Source organism: Chiloscyllium plagiosum, chromosome 23, assembly GCF_004010195.1.
Source record: "Chiloscyllium plagiosum isolate BGI_BamShark_2017 chromosome 23, ASM401019v2, whole genome shotgun sequence".
Taxonomy (NCBI): Eukaryota; Metazoa; Chordata; class Chondrichthyes; order Orectolobiformes; family Hemiscylliidae; genus Chiloscyllium; species Chiloscyllium plagiosum.
The window spans coordinates 33,604,990-33,629,682 of NC_057732.1; the positions used below are offsets into that span (position 1 = coordinate 33,604,990).

General features: G+C 38.7%; 1 protein-coding gene across 7 annotated transcripts in view; it reads right to left on the reverse strand.

Moving 5' to 3' along the window:
- Positions 1 to 5,862: 5,862 nt before the first annotated feature.
- LOC122561761 (plexin-B2-like) overlaps positions 5,863 to 24,693 on the reverse strand; it is a 261,412-nt gene continuing 242,581 nt past the window's right edge. For all 7 annotated transcript variants that reach the window (XM_043713877.1, XM_043713876.1, XM_043713879.1 and 4 more), the window contains 9 exons: positions 24,479 to 24,579; positions 21,311 to 21,395; positions 15,735 to 15,886; positions 14,059 to 14,219; positions 10,286 to 10,433; positions 9,978 to 10,042; positions 9,384 to 9,459; positions 7,117 to 7,191; positions 5,863 to 6,711 (listed from right to left, as the gene is read on the reverse strand). In XM_043713877.1, coding sequence (XP_043569812.1) covers positions 6,607 to 6,711; positions 7,117 to 7,191; positions 9,384 to 9,459; positions 9,978 to 10,042; positions 10,286 to 10,433; positions 14,059 to 14,219; positions 15,735 to 15,886; positions 21,311 to 21,395; positions 24,479 to 24,579 — 968 coding nt within the window. In that variant the 3' untranslated portion in view covers positions 5,863 to 6,606. The remainder of the gene's footprint in view (positions 6,712 to 7,116; positions 7,192 to 9,383; positions 9,460 to 9,977; positions 10,043 to 10,285; positions 10,434 to 14,058; positions 14,220 to 15,734; positions 15,887 to 21,310; positions 21,396 to 24,478; positions 24,580 to 24,693) is intronic.

Sequence of the window (24,693 nt, forward strand, 5' to 3'; positions counted from 1 at the left end):
TTTGTATATAAATTTTAATAAGAAAGTAAAATTGAGTGAGACTTATGATAGGTGGTCAATCTACTTGTCATTTTCCAGGCAGATGAGGTAAAGATTCTTTAATTTATTCGCATTCCAGCTATTTGTAAAGCCAACAGCTCACTGTGAAACTTGTTCTGTGCCACTTCTTATACTCTTCCATTATGTGGTTACTTTCCATTATTGTATTTAGTCTGCTCCTCTTGAACGTATCTGTGGAATGAGTTTATGCAATCACAACTCTAACCCAGTTGTGACAGAATGGGGCAAAAAGGACAAAACCCGAAACCTATTGTAGTTTCAAACACAATCCAGCGTTTTACACTGGTCAAAACTAAGGATCAAGAAAACTTATAGTGAATCAGCTCACACTAAAAATGGAACTTGAGATTACACTATCGAAGTCATAGCCCCAAGATACCAACATGGTAAAAAATCCTAGTCAAGACAGTCATGACCAATTAAGTAAAGGACAAACCACCAGTCCAACAAATAGTGATAATAAATTACTACAGCAGCAAGATGCAATCATTGACCAGTAGCTAAACTATGACAGAAGGAAATCCATTGCTAAGTGTAGTTGTTATTTATTGTGTTTGTTAAATCGTTAAGAAACCTATAAGAAAGCATATAATAATTCAGGGTAATTTTATCTTGGGAGTCACAAGGTGTGTCTTCCTCAGTAGATAACACAATTAAGAAGCAAGAACTATGCTGACAGGTGCTTTGGGAACTACACAAATATGTAGGTTAGAAATAGATTAACCAGCAGTTTGAACTCATCTGTGCAATGAAATCTTTTGGTTGAACTGATAACAGCCATTAAGTAGAATACACCAAAGCAGTTTTCAGTTGTAAGTAAAGGACTCTTGTGGTGCGGTAGTGTTGTCCCCACCTGTAGGCTAAAAGGCCCAGGTTCACATCCCTCTTACCAATGTGTCACCACATGTGTTAACAGGTTTATTTCATTTTTAGAAGATTAGTTTCAACTTCAAAACAAAGTTTATGCAATGTGAGCATTGTCAATAGAGTTTTTAAAAAATTTACAGTAAAACAAAGTTATTGAACACTTGGAAGAAATTGATAAGATTTGCAGGGTCCAGTGGGACATATTTTCTGAGTTTCTTACACACCTGATGCAACTGCAACACGCCAACTTCTGTGAACAACCAAAATTTTATTTAGCAGAGTACAGTACAAGCTTTCTGGAGGATCAAGTGTGTAAGCATTGCAACAAAAAAAACTCCACATTTGGTGGCAGCGGTTGGATTCCAACATATATGGAGCTTCTAGGTGGACTGAATTAGTGATCGCCTGAGTGCCGGTTGCATGAGACGGATGGGCCCACAAGGTAAGATTTATCTTAATCTCTCTCCTTAACCAACCACTCAGTCGACCCCTCATACCGTGGGACTCTGAGGTAACTTGCACACTTGCATGTGAATGAGTTCGCTTTCAGAATCATAAGTTTCTGGGACTTTAAGGGACGTTAAAGTCCCCTGAAATTCAGAGGTTAAAATCCCTCCGGGAAATAGGAGGTTAGAGTCCCCTGGGAAAAGGAGGTTGGAGTCCCCTCCTAGTGAGGTTTGAAGCTCCAGAGCATAGTGCATAAGAAAAAATATAATTACTGTGTCTTATCTCAATCACTCTGCCTTAGACTGGTTATTAAGAAGGGAAATCCCCCACATGAAGGTTAGGACCTGAAGTGGGTGTGGAGACTACAGACACGAGGTTTGAGGGTCTGGAGCATAAGTAAAAGAGGATAATTACAGTGCCTGTCTCAAACACCCTGCCTTAGATTGGTTGTTAAGTGGGGAAATTCCCCATGCGAAGGTGAGGACCCTGAAAGTGGGTGTGGAGAGTGAGGACACTGGACTAGCATATAGAGATAAGTTAGGAAGTTGAGACTTTAAAAGTGGGACAAGCATTCCTATTACAGGCTTTAAATGCAACAGTCTTTTATTTGCATAAGTCTAGTCCGAACTCTTGATGAGCTTTGTTATTGTAGCTTAAACAATAAACTATTGATATCTGACAGGAGATAGGAAATTCACATGGAAAGGTTGATTATGACATAATGGGTCAATCAAGACCCAGATTTGTTACTGAAATACCTCTTTGTTGGTTTAAATTTTAGTTATCTGTTTTCACCGTGTATGGTCAAAATTTGAAGATGCTTATAACACCAAACTTGCAAGGGTTGAAACTGTTGAAAAATGTAAGGGAAAGCCATGCTAAAGACTTGCAGCATTATTAAAACCCAAGAAGAATGATGACCTGATACAACAGCATTGTCTTTATTCAGGGAATAATGAGTGAATTGCCAGAATATTTGTAATTACAGGGAGTTCGTTTTATTTTGCAGGGAGTGTGGGGTGAATCCCAAAATCCTTTTAAGTAACTGTTTTACCTTATTTGAATTAGGATCTCAATTCAGTGTGTTTTGTAGGCTATATAATAGGGCAGATTTTGTTTTTATATTATACAACATAATATCCTTTAAAATTATCAAACATGTACCTTAAAATAAATTGATTGAGGACCTTGAGCCACTGATTTGTTCAAAATTCTGCAAGGTCTGTTTCAAAAAACAATTGTCACTGGTCACGCTTTAGACAGATTGGAGGGTATTGTATTAAAATATCTTTGCTGCTTTTTTAATGCAGAGTGCTCACAAAAAGAGTGCATTTTAATTTTAATGTTTCATTAAGATTTTAGAGAATATTAGAACTAGAGGATGAGCTGTTTAAGTTCTGTCAATTATTGTTAAGACTTCATTGGCCCCCTTCATATTGCAAATTCAAAGAATGTTGGTCTCTAGCTAAGTTGTACAGTTACTGGCTGTAACCACTAATTCTGACTGTTTTATTTGGGAAGTGAAATTTACAATATCAGTTTACTGACCATAAAACCTAAAAAATGGGACTACTTTTGTCATTAATGTCAGGCCTTTGAACTATACCTGAAGTTAGATTTAATATGTATATATGTGGCAGTGGGTTATTGTTTGCTTTAACAGAGAAATTACAGAATTTTCATTTGGAGAACATATTTTGATATGTTCTGCACTTCTTTCCCACGAATATTTGACATTTAAATCTGAACTAACTGCCTCTTCAACAACTAAAGCACAGGAAACATTTTGTTGTTTTCTTGCTGTTCCAAATATTTGAAATACTTTTCCTGGCAGCTTTTGCATTAGCCAAGTATTAACTTGTTAAAGGAAAATAATTTTTGAATAACCTGAATGGAGTCTCCCGAGGGTTTGATTTTAGGACCACTGATAGTTGTTTACAATTACTGAATTGTTAGGCAGTACAATTTAGAAGTTCATGGATTGTATAAACTTGATAATGACATAAATAGTGAAACATCATCTCTACAGTTTCTCCATTCACAGGTAAAGCACACCTTCGGATCACTGCCCACCCCTCCACAACCTGATTCAATGAGCTCCCCAGTCATAAGCACCAAAAGTGAAGAAGCTAACAATGGTGAAGAGGAGGTCCTTATGCTTTTTGTCAGTGGCCTTCCTATGGATATTAAACTACATGAGCTTTACTTTCTCTTTCAATCATTTAAAGGATATGAAGGTTCACTAATCAAGCTAACAGCAAAACAGCCAGCTGGCTTTGTTACGTTTGACAGGGAACAAATGCAGCAAAGAATGCTGCGTTCATCTAGCCTGCTGCTGCAGCTGCAGCACTGCACACTCAGATGCACTGGTATCCTCTATCTGAAGCAGCTCCACAAGGATGAAAGTCTCATCAGTTTTGTTAAGTATTCAACTACCCTTATTCAAGAAATCAGGTTTATTCATGGAGTGGTGTGCAAGGACAGACTGGATTTTATTTTCAGGTTGGACTTTACTTAAGGAGATTTTGGATAACTGGCTCATTTCCACTCAACTTGGAGGGGGTGGAGTGGTCACTAAGGGCTGTGAATTTAAGAACTTCACAGGTGAACAGTTTTTTCCACATGGGAGGATCCGGGGGATCCTATCTACTGCATGAACTAGTAATTTCTGTTGTTATAATCATACTATGTTGTATATCAATAACTTACTTAAATACTGTCTGTCAGAGTCTAGCTGGCTATCATGGAATGATAAAAGGAGGGAATGAGATATTAATTTGCTCTGCTGACCTGCAGGAAATTAGATGTCCTGAGGCTGGGGTTAGATGTCTCTCTGTCTTACAGATAGAATGTACGGATTTTACATTCCCATCTCTTGCTATTCAGAGCCATTTGCATGGCCACTTCCTAGTTATTCAGAGTAAAAGAATTACATTATCATCGCCTATTCAGAAATCAATAAGAGCATTGTAGTTGGAGTTCTGACTACTCTCTGCAGTTAAAAGAAAATTCACAACACATTTGGCCATTAAGGGATGATTTACATTACATTGTTTCTGGAGATGATTCGGTGACAGCATTGTGTCTTGAGTGACGTGACTGTGGGGGTTGTCTTGTGGGCATTACTGACTGTGATGTAAAGATTTTGTATAAAGGAAGAACTGGTTCCTTTGTTCAGAGAGTTCTTTGACATGGCTCTGCAAGCCCTGTGAAGTGTGTTAAGGTACCTCCAGAAAGATTGTACTGTATTGAATAAAATTTTGGTTGTTCACAGAAGTTGGCGTGTTGCAGTTGTATCAAGTATGTAAGAATCACGAAAAAAAACTCAACACTAGTTATAAGGTATTCTTGTGTCTTGGACAGGCTCTGGGGAGTCAGGAGGTTAGTTGCTCGCTGCAAAATTCTTAGCTTTCGAATTCATTGAATAGCAAGGGGTAACGGTTGGATTGTCTCTTACTGGAGATGGGCTTTGTGTGGAGCAAACGTCAGTTGCTATTTGGCAGCCCGAACCTGGGTATTATCCAGGTTTTGCTTCATTTTGGACATAGCCTGCTTCGGTATCTGAGGACTCACGAATGCTGATAAATATTATGCAATCAACAGCAATAATACAAATGTTAGGCCCTGATCCCCCTCACCCAAGTTCTCCTTCACCTTTGATAGTGTACATTGCTTGTACGGGGCAAGTGATTTAGAGGTGGTGGTTAATAAATGAAAAAATACCACAAATGATTTGGTGAAGGAAGAATAAAAGCATTCAGTTGTTTGCAAGAAAACTATGGATATTAAAAAGAGAAAAATGTTAAAGGGGCTCTTGTGATGCAGTGGTAGTGCCCCGCCCTGAGCCAGGAGACCCAGGTTCAAGACCCACCTGCTCCTGAAGTGTGTAATAATATCTGACTCGTTTGACTGAAAATGTAAATATGTAAAACAATCACAGAATCTCTTGCGGCAACGTAGTAGTGTCCCCTTCACTGGATCAGAGGAGCTGTGCTCAAGTCCCACCTGCTCTGAAGATTTGTAATAACATCCCTGAATAGGTTGATTAGGAAATATAATACAGATGTTGCAGTAGTAGGGAAGTACATCATCTGAACTGTCTGTAGTGACAAAGAAGTACAAACATCAGAACTACTGGCTAAATCAGTTGTCATATTGTACTCATCCAGTCTTGTGGTTATGAATGCACAATGCAATGCAAATAAACAGTAACTTATATGTTTTAAATGCAAAATATATGCGATGAGTATATAGATTTTGCAGATCTGACGTACTGTTTGTTTTCATAGATAAACTAGGTTCTTATTCTCTGAATTAATGGAGACTCGCGGAATGGGGTTCATTTGAAGACAAATAAAATTCAAACAGGTAAAATGGATTTCTACCACTTGTAGGCTTCTTAAGTCAGCACACTTTGCTTTCCTTGATATATTTATATATACAATTTTATATATAAAAAATAAAAAGAAAACCTCTTTGTTCACAAAGTAAATAAAAAGCTGATTTTATTTGCAATTCCATCTCCCAAATTATATCAAAAATATCAAAAGACATTTCAGTAGTCACTAGTTCTATTGTAAAAAAAAATCCTCTAAAATGTAATTTTAACATAAATTTACAAGCATATTCTACTTGGTCTGTATTACATACAATTAAGAAATGACTTTTTCATAAATTTCCATGATTTCTATCCATCAAAATGCCAATTTGGACAGGATAACATGATAAATATAAAAATCATGCCATTTTCATTGTAACAATTAGCTAGAAAATGTATCAGAATGCACATAAATGGCAGTACTGTTATTAATGGTCGTAATATTAAATTTGAAAAAAGGTTGCTATCAACAATGAAGCTTTAGATTAGAAGGCAACATTCTGTACAAGACTCAGCCCATTATGGTAGAGTTTAGCATAACTGTGGGCCAAATCATCAAAGCGTTTTTAAGGCTCAGATAATTTACATTTTTTTAAAATAACAATGTAGATCAGTACAAGACGATCTAATTCCAGCAACTAAGTTGTTTATATTTTTACTTGACAATTCTCCACAGGTTTTATAGACCAAGTTTATAATACAATATTATAGAATATTAGTTAATTTACAAAATTATGGATTTCAGACTTTGAATTAAGAACTGCAAAGGTAATTGGAAGAGTAAAAATAACACTATTTTCTTTCCTAAGTAATAAAATTTAACATCTGAGCTTTCATTATGTAAAATGGTCATGTCAAAGGTCTGTGGTTTTATTCTCTAGTGCAGCTGCTATTTGCTGCAGACGGACAGAGAGCTGCATCTTTTGTGCTGCTTGGTCTTCTTCCAAGGCATTTATTATCTGTAAAGGCAGAGAATGTTGTAATATTAATACTGACATGAAACTATACACTGAAATTGCACATTCTATAATGTATCATATCACACATATTCTTACATTTGATGTGCATTTATTGGATATATTTTTCTCCTAGAAGTGTAACATAACTTTAAAAAGTATTTAATGAACATAATGAAAAAGTAATTAACTTAGGAACAAGTACTAATTATCATGAGTCATCTTTAAGTATTCAAAAGATTTATAACCACATCAAGATACACTGATTGTGTTAAGCTGTGTTTTTATATTTACCAACAACTTAAACTAAAATATAGATGACAATCATTTAACAGTACTCAAACTGAATGAGGTAATGAATATATGCAGAAACCAAAACAACCATTGATTTTTTTTTTAAAAACCTACCTCATCGTAGTATTTGTTGGTGTATTGGTACAGCTGATGCAATGCTACCATAGTATTCAGTTTGTCTGTATGAGCCTGGAAAATAACGAAACTATGAGCACACAGAGCTCATCTGTTGAAGTACACACAAGCTAGAGCACTAATGATAATATTTTCTTTTTTTATTTGTTTAAAACTCACAACTCAAACTGTGATAAAAAAGTATGATGGGAACACATGGACAGCATGGTAGCTCAGTGGTTAGCACTGCTACCTCACAGCGCCAGGGACCAGAGTTCGATTCCATCCTTGGATGACTGTCTGTGGGGAGATGGTACATTCTCCTCATGTCTGTATGGGTTTCCTTCCACAGTCCAAAGATGTACAGGTTAGGTGAATTAGACATGGGAATGCAGGGTTACAGGGATAGGGTAGGGGATTGGGTTGATCATTGGAAGGATGGTGTGGACTTGATAGGCCAAATGGCCCTCTTTCACACTGTATGGATTCTGTGGTTCTAAGTAAGTATAAACAGCAATGGCTATACTCCCGTCCCCCACATCATCACTTCATTTCTCACGGATCTGCACCAGAGCTCCTCCATCCCCATATCCACAAGTTGACCTTAGCAACAAGACCCATAAAAATATCAATTTCTGACATTTGCTAATAAAATCCAGCAGTACCTCATCATTGGTGTTAGACTGCATGCTTGATGTGATTCATCCAAAATGTGGCAATTCCTTCAATTCAACATTGATCTTTCCAAAGTCACTGTACTTTTCTATGTAAAAAAACCTATCATTCTCCCCATTGTAGTCCCACACTAAACTGTATTCTGTACTCTAACATTCTGTTCAAGCTTAAACATGAAATGAAATTGGAAACAAAATCAGAAATTACTGGACAGACTCAGGTCTGGCAGCATTTGTGGAGAGAAAGCAGACTTAATGTTTCAAGTCCAGTGATCCTTCTTCAGTTCTGAAGTGTCTGATTTCCAGCATCCAATATTCTTTAGCTTTTTATGAAATGAAATTGAACATGCCATAACCAAGAGAACTTATTTATGTTTCCATATTGCCCGACCTCCTCAAACAACTAAATCTCTCATCCATGTTTTTGTCACTTTCAAATTCAGCAATCCTAATTATTAGCACATATCACATCCTGCAAAAGACCCCATTTTCCCATCATCTGCTTCATCCTTTGGATGCCAGACTAGCAAAGCTTCACATTAAACTCCTTAATTTTGATTATAAAGCCCTTTGTGTCCTTGCCAAAAGCCCTTTATAATATCTTCTAGTCCTAAATCCATTCCTGAAATGCTTTGTTTTCCTGACTCAAGTCTTCTGAACATTCTTTTCTCCTTTCATTAGGATAGTAATCAGCTACTGCAATCCTCTTCTTTAGATCTTCCATCCTAAGCCATTCTACTTTTTTCCCCACTTTATACAAACTTATGAAGATGCATCTATTCATTCACACCTTTGCTAACACCTCCTAACCAACTTCCCTTTTCACCCTCATCTGTTTGACACATTATTTGAGTGGAATCGGATGCATCATTAGCCCGTTTAGTCTGCTGGAATTAGCATTTTAAAAATGTTAACTAAAAAGCTGCATATTTTCTGAATTTTAATTAGTGTGGCGTACAGATCTAATAGTTAATCTAAAATTTAAAGTCTACAGATTAGATTAGATTACTTACAGTGTGGAAACAGGCCCTTCGGCCCAACAAGCCCACACCGCCCCGCCGAAGCGCAACCCACCCATACCCCTAACCTAACACTACAGGCAATTTAGCATAGCCAATTCACCTAACCTGCACATCTTTGGACTGTGGGAGGAAACCGGAGCACCCGGAGGAAACCCACGCAGACACGGGGAGAATGTGCAAACTCCACACAGTCAGTCGCCTGAGGCGGGAATTGAACCCTGATCTCCGGCGCTGTGAGGCAGCAGTGCTAACCACTGTGCCACCGTGCCGCCCTAAAAGGATTATTTTATTGAAGTAGAAAGAATACCATTGCTACAACTTATTTATGTGAGGAATATCTATTAGAGGTGGTGGGAACTTTTTCTGGGTCTGCACCTGGGACTATTGTCAGAATATTAGTGGGTTCCATGACAAGCATCTACAGCAAATCCCACTGTCATGGTTTGCTTTGTATTCACTAACTTAGGTGATCTAGTGCATCTGGCCACTGGCTCAGGTAATCTTCCCAAATATTTTCAGCAATTTAGAGGTTGGATTACATATCAAGCTGTGTCAAAAAATATAAACTTACTCTTGAGACTTCAGCTAAGTGTGTGTTCATATCTTGATCACTGACTTGTATCAGTTGACGAATACCCCTGTAATAGCTGTTCAAAAAAAAGACAAAACTGTCAATCAATCTAAATAGACGGCTTATAGTAAAATATAACTCAGCCTTCTAACTACCTGGTTTATCCCAGAATAAGATAAAAATGGGTCAGTTTAGAACACAGTCTCTGGTACAAGGAATTCTCTTCAATTTCAACGGTCATGCACCAGCAGGTTTCTTGAAATCTCCACATCTAAGCTATCCAAAGGAAAGCTAATAACGTTTCCTGACTGGACGATCTGATATTCCAGCGACAAAGATCTCAACTAATCTACCAGGAAAAGTGAACCATGCTAAATTCAAGAAAGCTCTTCCCATATAAAGAAACTGCATTTAAATCTCAAATTTAAATGAAACCTGAACAGGAATTTCAGACAATATTTTTGGTAACATGTCCAGTAAATAAATGTTTGCTAGTCAAAGGTGATTAAGTTGAACCTTAAGATAAAATAGTAAGAAGCTAATATTAAGTTTCTCAAAGCTTGTCAAATTAGTTTTTTTTTAATTCTCACTTACTCCTCCACCATCTTCTTGTATGTGGAAATTTCTCTGGCATAAAGTAACTTGTTGCTTGGAGAGTCCTAAAGATTAGAAAAAAACACCTTACATGAACAAAGGCAATTTTTTTTTATCACAGTCATAGATAGACAAGTATATGTGCCATCCAAGAAAATTCAGAGATGTAGTTTTATGTATTCCTGGATGATTATTTGAAAAATGAGCAGAAGCAATTGATAGTCTCACCATCACCTGGCACCTCTGAAGTGGAGGTTTTCTACTTGTTTAAGAATTTTGTTGTTTGCTGTTGAAATTGAGATACTTACTCTGCTCAATTTGTATTCTGTTTTCGTACAAGCATCCATGAGGGTCTGTGCAATTACGGATAAGGATGCATCCACTACTTCATTAACTTTCACATCAAATATGAAATGTGGATTTTTCAGTATGTTTACCCAGAATCTTAATGGCAAACTGTAGGGGGTAAAACAGGATATATTTTAATTACTTGAGAAAAATCATGCATATTTTTATGAGAAAGACTATTCCACAGTAATTCATGTGCTCCATTTCTCCCCATTCTTGGTTCAGTTCCATTCTGTGCCACAAAGAAGTGTGTTTGCCAGTTTTATTTTGGAACAGACTTCGAAATGAAGACTTATAGCATTCAAGCGAACCAAAATAGCTGGTGTTAACGTAGAAATTCAGTGAGATAATCATTAGATTACTGTTATTATTGCCATTACAAAATATTTACTATTTATTCTAACATATTTTTTGAACCTCATGATACTGTTTAGGATGGGACTGGATCAAAACATAATTTGTCACATACAACATTCCTCAAGTGAAAGTGGCTAGCCAAATCCTATTCAATCAGGATTCAATTTGAAATGGTCACGTCCAAAGAGATTCATATTTGGCAATCCAAATGAACTGGAAAGATTAATGTATCTCCATATTCGGGAAATTTGCTTCAACCCTATCCTAGATCTTCATTTTCCAACAGAAAACTGGTGATAAAGTGTACTCATGTTGTGAAACATTTTTTGGGTCATCAGTATATTAAAACACCATGCTTTAGATATCTCCAAAAATCAAGAGTATCAAATGGGTTTATAGAAGTAATATTATTTTTGATTGTATAACTGCAATCTGAAGTTCCTGAAGTAGGTGAGTCATCTCACCTACAAGAGATTAGAAGTAACAAAACATAACCATTAAGATCAATAACTCAAAAAATTGGAGTCAGCTCACAGCTTCCAAAGAGACAATGTAGATTCTGCTTTCTATACTAATTGATGAATGAAAACCCGAGAGGTATTTTTCATAAGATACTTCACAATGGATTTACTGCTATCTTCATTTAAGGAAATCCAGCACCATATCAGGAATATCTATGGATGTCTATTTCACCATAAGTTCCTTTATGAGCTGCCAATGATTCCAAGGTCAGTACAAAAACAATAAGGGAAAGGATCATTCAGAGTATGGCTCACTGCAGTCTGAAGGCTTCATGGAATAATTTATGATCAAGGGACTGGAGCAAAACATCAGATTCAGTCACAAGCACTTCAACCTCTCAAAAGTCTTTTTGAGCTACATGGATTTGGCAACATCTATTTCTCAGATTTCCTTCATATAAAGATGACACCAGAAAAATCTTCCACATTCACATTTCATTCAAATATTTTTCTGCATTGGGTGTGGGGGCTCTCACGGAATTTGTAGTATACTGGCTCCAATGTAGCATTTACCACACATTCACATTTCGTACATGGCTTTCACTATCCCAAAATGGGATCCAGATCTTTTAAGTTTGCATCAGAAAGGGAGCATCTGACAGAGTGTGATTTGAATTGCATCTTACCATTTTATGCTGGAGACCTATAATCTTCTGTTGCCCACTCCAGCAGTGATTGCAAGGAAAAATCACTAGTCAGTAGGCACCTCTGACCATTTTGCACTGGAACCTCACTCTCCTTCTCCATTCAACATGCAGTGTCCCTCTTGGCCATGGTGTTTTTCTCCCTCCTCCCTCTCTTACCCCTAAAACGCTCAATCAACCCCTGCACTCCACGACAATGCAATTCTGACAATGGCCAGATGGATTTCAGAAGGTGAGTCCAGTGGAGTGGTGTGAAGGCTGATTGGGGTACATGTGTTTCTTTTGAACTGCAGAGTTTCATACAAACTAGAAGAAAGAACTAATTAGCCTCTTGAACCTGTTCTGCCATTCAAAAAGATCAGAGTTGAACTGAATTTGTATTTCAGATTCCATATTTCCATCTGTCCCTCAGGCTTTTGATTCTCCATCCTAAGAATTTATTCATCTACCTTAATAATAAGGACTGGCCTCCACCACCACCTGAGGTGGAGGATTACCATGTTGTGCAGCCCACAGGAAAAATATTCTTAAGTCTTGCAAAAAACAGCAATCATTCATTGGAAACAGTTCTGGAAACATCCTTTCCATGCCCACTTGGTCCAGATCATTCGGGATCTGTACTTAAAATGGTTATTAAAAAACAAATTCACAAGAAAACATTAGAGATAGCTTTTTATTTCTTAATCTATGGAACCCGCATTGTTGGTCGTTAGGGTCTTCGATAATTTTGACCTACTGATGAGAAATAAAACACAATTCCAAGTCAGTGTTATATGGCTAGGAGGCAAACTCTGGGTCATTCTGTTTTCATGCAGATGCTACTTCCCTTTCATGTGGTATGGGATGTCAAGTTTCGAAGGTGCTTCTGAAGGAAGCTTGATGAATTGCTACAGTATATTTTATGTACGGCACACAGATACTACAGTTGGTCATCAGTGTCAAAGAGAGTGAATGAAGAAGGTGTTGGATAGATAGAGACAATGAAGTGGGTTGCTTTGTTATGGATGATGTCAAGCTTTAGCATATATGTGGCACATTCATCCAAGTCATTGGGACTGTATTCCATCACATTACTGACTTGTGTCTTGTAGATGGTGAACATACTTTGGGAAATTAGAGAAATCACTCACCACAGAATTCCCAGCCTTTACCCTGTTCTTAGCAAGAAGGGCTTATGCCCAAAACGTCGATTCTCCTGTTCCCTGGATGCTGCCTGACCTGCTGCGCTTTTCCAGCAACACATTTTCAGCTTAGCAACAATATTATCAAACTGTTGCAATACAGCAAGAGCTCATTTAGCCCGTTCTGTATTCACCAGCTCTCCAATGAGCATTATGACTTAGTGCCATTCATCTGCTTTTATTCCTGTACTCTTGCACATTATTTCAATAGAAACAATCATCCAGCACCTTTTTGAATGCCTCAGTTGATCCTGCCTTCATCACATTTCCAGGCAGTGTTCCCAGATCTAATCCATTTGTGTGAAGAAGGTTTTACTCATGTCATATTTGCCATGTTTGCAAATCACTTTACATCTCTGCCCTCTTATCTGAACCCTTTTACAAGCAAGACCAGCTTCTCCTCTATCTGGACCTCATGATTTTGTAAACTTCTATCAGATCTCCTCTTAGCCTCTTTCCCTCTGTGGAGAACCATCCTAACCTCTTTAATCTATCCTCATAACTGAAGTTTCTCATCCCTCTCTGCAGTGTGTTCACATCCTTACTGAGGTGCCCAGAACTGTACACAATAATCCAGCTGAGATCTGAGAAGTGTATTGAAGGAGTTCAGCATGACCACCTTGCTCTTGTACTTTATGCCCTTATTAATATATAAGTCCAGGATACTGTATGTTTTATCAAACTCTCTCTCCATCTGCCTTCCCACCTGCAATTTGTGCACATCTATCTTCATCTGTTTCTTCACTCCCTTTAGAACTTGGACCCTATTTGTATTATCTGTTCAGATTATTCCTAAAAGTATTACTTCTCACTTCTCCACATTGAACTTCATCTGTCACCTATCTGTCCACTCCAGAAACTTGTCTATGTCTTTTTGATGTTCTATGTAGCCCTTCTCTCAGTTTATTTAAGGTTCAATGCCCAGGCAGTAATGATAAAAATGTATGCTGATGGAAAGCAGGATGCTCAAAGCACACTCTCAAAAACAAAAGTACATGTCATGGAGAACAAGTAATCCAGATGTTCTTACCTGTTGGTTTTCCAGATGTGAATAGTCTCCTCGTCGTTTATTTCATTTTTGCGTGCTTGCTCGTCAAGGAAATCAAAATAGTATTTCACAGCCGTTGGAATGGATTGATTTGTACTGAGAATACTTTGGAAGAAATTATCTACAAACTGCTGAAGTGTTCCCTGTTTTAGTCAAAGAAATAGAGATTAAACGTCTTTCTCTTGACAAGAGAAAACTAATTTATACAATGTAAATAGACATTTCCAATTCCTTATTATTACAAGTAACATGATTGGTCAAGCATATTACACTTTGTAATTACATTCAGTACTGCTCAACAGTTCACTTAGTAGCTCAGCTATACAAACCAGGCAGGTTCTATTCCTATTGCAGTCTGATGGTTGTTAGCTGCATAGTACAAGGGGTGAAATAAACAATCTTCCTCCTCATAGTTACTCAAGTTCCTTTTATTAGCCTTCATGTTCACATTGTTTAAAGGGGCGGCACAGTGGTTAGCACTGCTGCCTCACAGCACCTGGGTCCCAGGTTCAATTCCAGCCTCGGGTGACTGTCTGTGTGGAGTTTGCACATTCTCCCTGTGTCTGCTTGGGTTTCTTCCAGTTTCCTCCCACAGTCCAAAGACGTACAGGTCAGGCGAATTTTCCATGCTAAATTGCCCCATAGTGTTAGATCAATTAGTCAGAGGGAGGTGGGTCTGGGTGAGTTGCTCTTTGGAGGGTTGGTGTGGACTGGTTGGGCCAAAGGGCCTGTTTCCACACTGTAGGGAATCTAATCTAATCAAAGCCACAATAGCCAATTTGTAATGATGCTTAGTCTTTTAACATTCCAATAATTACATTAACATAGGAAAACAGCCACTTGGGTAAATATACATGATCAAGTAACATCCCATTAGGAGTTGATGGCTTTGGGGGAAAGAGGAGCAATTGAAATAGAGCATTCTCTAGAGCTACAGTAGTGAATAGTTGGAAAATCAGAATAATTGCAATTTCAACAACTACTATAACCAACCTCATTCTGAGAAATTAAACAAATATAACTAAACTTTAACTCAGGTTCTAAAAGCATACATTTTTGCTGTATTTTTCTCTAACACTGGAATAAAACAACTGCAATGTGACAAATTTGCAGCGACAATTTCTGTTATTACTGTGAATAGCAAAATATATAATCGATATGAAACAGTGATAAAAGTTACATTTTCCAGGTCCAGAATTTCAATGTATCAGAGTCATGAACATCAGCAATTGCTAATAACTCTGCCTTCAACAAATATAAGTTATACTGGTCCGATTTTGAAGGCACTTGTTTTGACCAGGATCAAGTAGAATTAACAGCTTGAATGTATGTAAAATAAACCGTGGGGCGGCACGGTGGCACAGTGTTTAGCACTGCTGCCTCGCAGCGCCAGAGACCCGGGTTCAATAATAAACTTTACAAAAGATGCCAGTTTAGTCATCTCTGGTTTAAGACACAGAACAGTCTCCAAATTAATAAACTGCAGGGCCTAGCTTTCAGCACTGAAGTAAAGAGAGACCAGCAGAGTAGGTAAGGGCTTTTTTTGTATAATTGTTCACCTGCCCAGTTGATGATTTTATTCAGAGCATAACAAAAATTGATGACTGGGATAAATTCTATTCCAGGTAAATGACTATGAAGTATACAGTAAACCTCACCTTTACAGACAAAAGTCTTGTCAAATATATTTCTGTGATAGCTTTGGTCCTTTCTTTCTCTTTCATGCTGCCTCGCTTTGATTTACTTTCATCTACTTCGTCTGCTGGCCGGACTAAATGCCACCTTCTATCTTCTTCTAAAAGTCCACTTTCTGGAATGACCACAAAATGATAATGATAATTAAGAGATAAAAGTCATACTGTAGCACATTTACAACCTCCCTGCTTTAAGAATTTCCAAAACAAAATAAAGTCACAGATTATTTAGACAAGTTGTTTCAGACATCAGTGCGAAATAGGTGGAATTATACAGTTACAGGGCAATAGTAAAGCTGTTCAATTTTTTTAAAATTCAAGCCAGCGGAATAGGAAAATCAGACAGTGCAGAAACAGTTAATTAAACAATGTGGCAAGTTTGAAAAGGACAATATGCAATGTTCAGTCACAGATATCTTCTGTGGATTTCGGAAAGGCAGTTTCATGATTTTTTTCATGAACGCCAGCAGCTACTTGAAGAAATCTTTGAAAAAATGGGCCCGGAAAGGATGGATTCTGGGGAAAAAATTGTGGCTGTAAGAGCTGCTCCTTTTTTGAGGTATTTTAGGTATGGGAGGGGATTTCCTCAAATTCCAGGAGGAGCAATTGCTGTTTTATGTACTGTTGCATTGTTTTGGAACTCTGGGGGGGAAAAAAGATCAAAACAACAGCATTTTAAAAAAGGAGGAAGACAGACAAAGGCAGTGATCACATGACCAACGAAAGAAACCTATACTGCTGTCTGAGACAGCAGTGAATCTACACAGTTACTGCCTTTGATGTTTGAGTTCAAGTATCTCTGGACATTGGAGTGTGTCTAGTAAAAACGAATAAACAGCAAAATTCACAGCTGAACTTGGAGGAACCAGTGTGGGAGAGCTCACAGCACAGAAACATATAACTGCATAGTTTTTAAGTGCAACCTTGCTATAAATCTACAACAGTGAATAGAGTGGGCTCTTTCTTGATTATATGTTTTATTGAGATCTGTTGCTTGATTAAATTTAAAAAATTTAAACCATAACTATTAAGTTAGCCTGGAGCAGAGGTTTTTTAGAGTAATAAGAAAGTACTATTTTCTGGGTCTGTAGATTGCTAAGGAGCAAAGATGGCCTTTAGTAGAGTGATGTGCTCTTCCTGCCAGATGTGGGAGTATAGGGAGAGTTTCCATGTTACTGATGATTACGTTTGCAGGAAGTGTCATTGGTTACGAATCCTATCACATTGCATGGATTGATTAGAGTAGCAGTGAGAGGCAATAATGAATTTACAGGAGCTAGGGGATGTGATGGATGCCAGTTATAAGAAAGGAGAAAAGCTGCAGATACAGTCATGTAGATATGTTAACTCCAGGAAAGGTAGAAGGGATAGGCATGTAGTGTACGGGTCTCCTATGGTTATCGCAATCAAGTATGAGATAGGATTAGGAAAATGTGGGAGGTGCTGGGCTCTCAGGAGAACGTAGCATGAACAGTCAAGTTTCTGGTACTGGGAATGGTTCTAAAGTAATGATACGTCAGATTCTAAGCGATCGATTGTGACAGGGGGTGCTCTAGTCAGAGGCACAGACAGACATTTCTGCAGCCAGCAGCAAAAAATCAGAATGATGTGTAGCCTCGCTGGTGCCAGGATCAAGGATATCTCACAGAAGGTGCAGAATGTTCTCAGAGGGGAGAGGGACCAGCAGGAGGTCATTGCACACATTGTAACTAATGACATAGAACGGGAAAAGGATGAGATTCTGAAGGAAAAATATATAAAGTTGGGCAGGAATTTATAAAGGACGTCCTTGAGGGTAGTAATATTTGGATTATTCCTGGTGATATGAGCTTGTGAGGGCAGGAATAGGAGGATAGAGCAGATGAATGCATGCCTGAGGAGCTGGTGTACGGGAGAAGGATTCACATTTTTGGATCATTGGAATTTCTTCAGGGGTAGAACTGACCTGTACAAGAAGAGTGGATTGCACTTGAACTAGAGCTGCTTGGGAGGATTTAGACTAGTACAGTGGGGGGTGTTGGGGGGGCAGGGGGAAGATTTGGGACCCAGGGAGATAGTGAGGAAAGCGATCAATCTGATACTGCTATAGTTTGGAAAAGGAGCAAGTCAAACAGTCAGGAAAGAGAGGAACAAAGCAGAGAACAATGTAGGACTCATAAATTAAACTGCATTTATTTCAACGTAAGAGACTTAACAGGGAAGGCAGATGAACTCAGGGCGTGGTTAGGAACATGGGACTGGGATATCATAGCAATTAGTTAAATGTGGCTTAGGGATGGACAGGACTGGCAGCTTAATGTTCCAGGATACAAATGCTACAGGAAGGGTAGAAAGGGGGGCAAGAGAGGAGGGGGAGTGGCATTTTTGATAAGGGATAGCATCACGGCTGTACTTAGAGAGAACATTCCTGGGAATACATCTAGGGAAGCTATTTGGGTTGAATTGAGAAATAAGAAAGGGATGAGCACCTTATTGGGAATGTACTATAGACCCCCTAATAGTCAGCATGAAATTGAAAAACAAACTTGTAAGGAGATCTCAGCTATCTGTGAGAATAGTAGGATGGTTATGGTAGGGGATTTTAACTTTCCAAACATAGACTGGGATTGCCATCGTGTTAAGGGTTTAGATGGAGAGGAATTTGTCAAGTGTGTGTGTACAAGAAATTTTTCTGATTCAGTATGTGGATGTACCTACTAGAGAAGTTCCAAAACCTGACCTACTCTTGGGAAATAAGGCCGGGCAGGTGACTGAGGTGTCAGTGGGGGAGCACTTTGGGGCCAGCGACCATAATTCTATTAGTATTAAAATAGTGATGGAAAAGGATAGACCAGATCTAAAAGTTGAAGTTCTAAATTGGAGGAAGGCCAATGTTCACAATATAGGGAAAGAACTTTCAAATGTTGATTAGGGGCAGATGTTCACAGGTAAAGGGTCGGTTGGAAAATAGGAAGCCTTCAAAGATGAGATAACGAGAGTCCAGAGACAGTACATTCCTGTTAAGGTGAAAGGACAGGCTGATAGGTATAGGGAATGCTGGATGACTAAAAAAATAAAGGTTTTGGTGAAGAAAAAGAAGGAAGCGCATGTCAGGTATAGACAGGATAGATCGAGTGAATCCTTGGAAGAGTATAAAGGCAGTAGAAGTATACTTAAGAGAGAAATCAGGAGGGCAAAAAGGGGACATGAGATAGCTTTGGCAAATAGGGTTAAGGAATATCCAAAAGGATTTTATAAATACATTAAGGAAGAAAGGATAACTAGGGAAAGAATACAGCTCCTCAAAGATCAGCAAGGCCGGCTATGTGTGGAGCTGCAGGAGATGGGGGAGGTGTGGCGGAGATACTAAATGTATTTTGCATCAGTATTTACTGTGGAAAAGGACATGGAAGACATAGAATGTGGGGAAATAGATGGTGATATCTTGAGAAATGTTCATATTACAGAGGTGGTGGTGCTGTGGATGTCTTAAAATGCATAAAAGTGGGTAAATCCCCAGGACCTCATTAGGTGTAGAAATTTGTGGGAAGCTAGGGAAGTGATTACTGGGCCCCTTGCTGAGATACTTGTATCATCGATAGTCACAGGTGAGGTGCCAGAAGACTGGAGGTTGGTAACGTGATGTCACTATTTAAGAAAGATGGTAAGGAAAGGCCAGGGAACTATAGACCGGTGAGTCTGACGTTGGTGGTGGGCAAGTTGTTGGAGGGAATCCTGAGGGACAGGATTTACCTGTATTTGGAAAGGCAAGGACTGATTAGGGACTGATTAGTCAACCTCGCTTTGTGTCGGAAATCATGTCTCATGAACTTGATTGAGTTTTTTGAAGAAGTAACAAAGAGGATTGATGAGGGCAGAATGGTTGATGTGAACTATGTGGACTTCAGTAAGCCGTTTGATAAGGTTCCACATGGTAGACTGGTTAGCAAGTTTAGATCTCATGGAATACAGGGAGAACTAGCCATTTGGATACAGAACTGGCTCGAAGGTAGAAGACAGTGGGTCATGTTGGAGAGTTGCTTTTCAGTCTGGAGGCCTGTGACCACTGGGGTGCCACAGGATCGGTGCTGGGTCCACTGCTTTTTGTTATTTATATAAATGATTTGGATGTGAATGTTGGAGCTATAGTTAGTAAGTTTGCAGATGACATCAAAATTCGAGGTGTACTGGACAGTGAAGAAGATACCACAGAGTACAATAGAATCTTTATCAGATGGGCCAGTGGGCTGAGGACTGGCAGATGGAGTTTAATTTAGATAAATGCAAGGTGCTATATTTTGGAAAGGCAAATCAGTGTAAGGTCCTGGGGTGTGTTGCTGAATAAAGAGACCTTAGAGTGCAGGTTCATAGCTCCTTTGAAAGTGGAGTCACCGGTAAATAGGATAGTGAAGGCGGCATTTGGCATGCTTTCCTTTATTGGACAATGCATTGAGTATAGGAGTTGGGATGTCATGTTGCAGCTTGCAGGACATTGGTCAGACAACTTTTGGAATACTGTGTGAAATTCTGGTCACCCTCCTATCAGAAGGATGTTGTGAAACTTGAAAGGGCTCAGAAAAGATTTACAAGTATGTTGCCAGGGTTGGAGGGTTTGAGCTATAGAACATAGAGCATTACAGTGCGATACAGGCCCTTTGACTTTCGATGTTGTGCCGATCTGTGAAACCAATCTGAAACCCATCTAACTATACTATTCCATTATCATCGTATATTTATCGAATAACCATTTAAATGCCTTTAAAGTTGGCAAGTCTACTACTGTTGCCAGCAGGGCGTTCTATGCCCTTACTACTCTCTGAGTAAAGATCCTACTTCTGACATCTGTCTTATATATATCACCCCTCAATAGAGGGATAGGGGACAAGTGCTGACAAATGGGACTAGATTAGGTTGGGATATCTGGTAAGCATGGACGAGTTGGACCTAAGAGTCTGTTTCAGTGCTGTACATCTAAGTATTCAAGAAACATTTTTTAGAGAAGCCACATTTGCACTTGGAGTAATTGGAGAATAGACTGAATATGAAGGCTTTTACATAATTGGTTCTCTCAGGTCCTATGTAAAAGGGCACTGGAAAATAAACTTGCACATTTCAAAGCTAATTTCTCTTTCTAAGGTACCTGATGACAGTCAGGGAAGGCTGTGTTCCCCTATACTCTCAATCCAAATCTAGTTGAAACACAAAACTGTCTAACATATACAGTAATACAGAAACTACCTGAAGATCAAAGTTGGGAAGGCTAGAGGGTTTCTATTCAAAATTCTATACTGCAAATAATCAAGGCCAACACAGTGCTTCGTATCCAGCACTGACATCTCTCACCTCAAAATAAACACAAATTGCTTCATACACAAGGAAAGTAAAAGATCAACCTATTGGATTTTGATTTTAAATCTAACATTCGTTTTTAGAAAGCCTTGCATCAAATTGTAATTTCTGATCAGATTCCCATTTAAATGTGAGCACTAGAATTGAAATACAATTCTGTCAGTTAATGCTTCATGACATTATCAAATTGGAAGTGTAAAAATGATACTGACTTTCTCCATGAATAATCTGCTGATGGTCATCAGGTTGCTGTGCATGTGAAGATCTTACTAAAATGAGAGTGGAGAAATCCCGTACCTGAAAGAGGAGAATTCTCAATTAGTGACCTCATTTTACGGTTGCTCATGTTATTGTAGTAATGTACAATAAATTCTTTAGTTTTTAAAAATTAAGAAACCTCGGCAATATGACAAGTCTCATTGTACATGGCATGAACAAATTTAAAACGGGGATAATGCATGAAAGGAAACAAGTACAAAAGATATCCCACAAGTATTTTGCCTTAAGTAAATGGCTCTTTACACCTGCACCATCAACTTTCTTTTAATGGATCTGTGGAATGCTTCAGTTAATTTTTGCTCCAGTTTCCTGCTGCCAGAACCCACACCAGACATCATGTCATCCTATGGGATGGTCACAATGAGATGCAAATCAAGGAGGTATGTCTGTCTATGTTATCATCCATACAGTTTCATTTTTTTAATAACATGGGCCACATGGATGCTCCAGGTTTCCAATAGTCTTCCTTCGTCTAAACCAGCTGTGGATGGCTTTATGTTTGTCTGCAGCAAAATTGTATCCCTATTTTGGCAGTGCTCCATAGCAAAAACTGTGAAACACTCTTCTTGTATTTAAATGACTCCAAGGTTGGAAGGACCACAATGTTCAGAGGTTCACCTGTGTCCAGGATTTGCAGGAAGTCTGAGCCATAGAGAGTCATACAACATGGAAACAGACCCTTTGGTTCAACCAGTCCATGCTGACCATGTTCCCAAACTAAACTAACCCTATTTGCCTGCATTTGGCCCATTTTCCTCCAAATCCTTCCTAATTATGTACTTCTCCAAATGCCTTTTAAATGTTGTAACTGTACCTGCATTTACCACATCCTCTAGCTGATCCACACACAAACCACTTACTGTGTAAAAGTTGCCCCCCTCATGTCCTTTTTAAACATTCTCCTCTCACCTTAAAAATATGCCCCCAGTTTTGAACTCCCATCACTCTATGGCAAGACCTTTGCTATTCCCCTTATCCATGTCACTCGTGATTTTATAAACTTTCCATGTCACCCCTCAACCTCCTATGCTCCAGTGAAAAAAGTTACATCCTTTTCTAGCCTAATTTTTATAACTCAAACCGTCCATTCCCTGCAACATCCTGGTAAATATTTTCTGGACCCTCTCCAGTTTAACAATATCCTTCCTATAGCAAGATGACACAGCAATTCAGAAGAGGCCTGACCCACATCCTGTACAATCTCAGCATAACATCCCAACTTCTGTACTCAGTGGGCTGAGCAATGAAGGCAAGCCAGTGCCAGTCTAGAGTAGAGATTGCTGGAAATCAGACACTACAACCCACTTGCAAAGCTTAGGTTTTAACTGATGCCATATTTGGACAAAAAATGCTGCACAAAGTGCTACACAATACCTACTGCTTCAGTGTAGGGATTGAAAAACAGGAAAATTAACGGAAATGAAAAACACAAGTTTAGTTTTTTTATTTAATGGGAAGTCTTGTATACCACGAGTTGCAGCTCACTGTGAAACTTCTATTATTTCTAATTTGCCAAGCACGGCAGCACTCCTCAGTTCTCTTTAAATGGTGTGGTGGAGGGCAGTGACATTTCTGAAAACTGCCAGGGAGCCGAGGCCATTCTCTAGCTGATTCATTCGGCATGGAAAATCAAGCTGTGACATGTGCAATTCAAGCTGATTAACAGTTCAGAATTTGCACAGAGGCAGGTGAACCATAGGCATTCAGCAGGACTTTTGCCTCACACGCTTCTTTCAGCTTACCAAACAAAACACACATGAATGCAAACAGGCGAATGGGCTCTAACAACATCAAATAGATCACTCTCACCCAACCTAGACCTTCAATTACTAAAAATAGTCTGACTCATACCATCATTTAAATTAGCTTTCAAACAGATGTTCAATATTTTGAAAATGCCTATCATTGCTAAACTGTTACAAAATTACAGCGATAGCTATAGAAATGATACCTTTTAAAAAATGTAACATAGATCCTACGAGAGATAGTTTTTTAAAAGGTAAAGTTTAGAGTTAGCCTTTAGCTAATCAGAAAAAAAGAGTAAAGGTAAAATCACCATAATCTTATTGGACCAGAGTGTTGCTCTCTCATGAGAAAGAGGTGACTGGTGGAGTTTATCCAGAGTGTCACCCTGCCTCAGGTGAGGGGAGAGATTGAGAAGGAGAGTCCTTAATGATAATCTCAGCCCGAGCAAGAATTGAACCCATGCTCAGGGTTCACTCTGCGATGGAAACCTGTCATTCAGCCAACTAAGTAAACCAATCCCTAAAAGAAGTTTAGGGACTTAAAAGTCAAGTCATAAAGACAAATAGATTATTGTTATTTGACAACACTTGTATTCTAGCTCATGATCCATAGTCCCAACCTCTATAACTTCCTAATTTATGGATTTTGGACCTGAATTTTTATCGCTGCCTCCTAAGGATTAATGATCTTTTTTTCAGCAGTTGGTAAAATTTTGCTTTGCAAACACGTCAGTGAAATGTTGGAATCTCTACTCATGTCATTAGTGCAAAAATATTGTGGCTAACTACTACATAAACATTGCTTTGCTTCTCCCTGTTCAAAGCAGGTATCAAGGTGCAAATTTACTCATAATTGATTTTCTGGTCAAAGACAGATATGCTTGACAACTTGGTAAATTTGTTGCGCATAGTGTCCATTTGGCTAATCAAATGTTTAAAAAATTAAACATTGTGGAAGATAGAAATGTTATATAGAATACCTACAGTATGGAAACAGGCCATTCAGCCCAATATGTCCACACCAACCCTTCGAAGAGTAACTCACCCAAACCCTATTGCTCTACATTTCCCCCTGACTAATGCACCTAACCTACACATCCCTCAACACTATGGGAAATTTAGCATGGCCAATTCACCTAACCTGCACGTTTGGTTTGTGGGAGGAAACCGGAGCACCTGGAGGAAACCCACGCAGACACGGGGAGAATGTGCAAACTCCACACAGACATTCGCCCGAGGCAGGAATTGAACCCAGGTCCCTGTGCTGTGAGGCAGCAGTGCTAACCGCTAAGCCACCGTGCCAACCCAAAACAAAATGTTATCAATGGTTAGATACAAAAAGCTTACGCTACTCACATTATAGTGTCTTAATGTATTTAAACGCCTCCATTTTCCATCTCGTTCTGATGTGACATCCAAATCCGAAAGTATTTGACCAGTAGAACCTGGACGCCATTCTGTGGCAAGTGAAGATAAAAAGAAACTTAGCGCTTTCTCTTGTTATTGAAATAAACAGTTTTCCACAAACATTATGGCCTTGACATCTGCAGAGATGGGGAATCCAAGAGCAT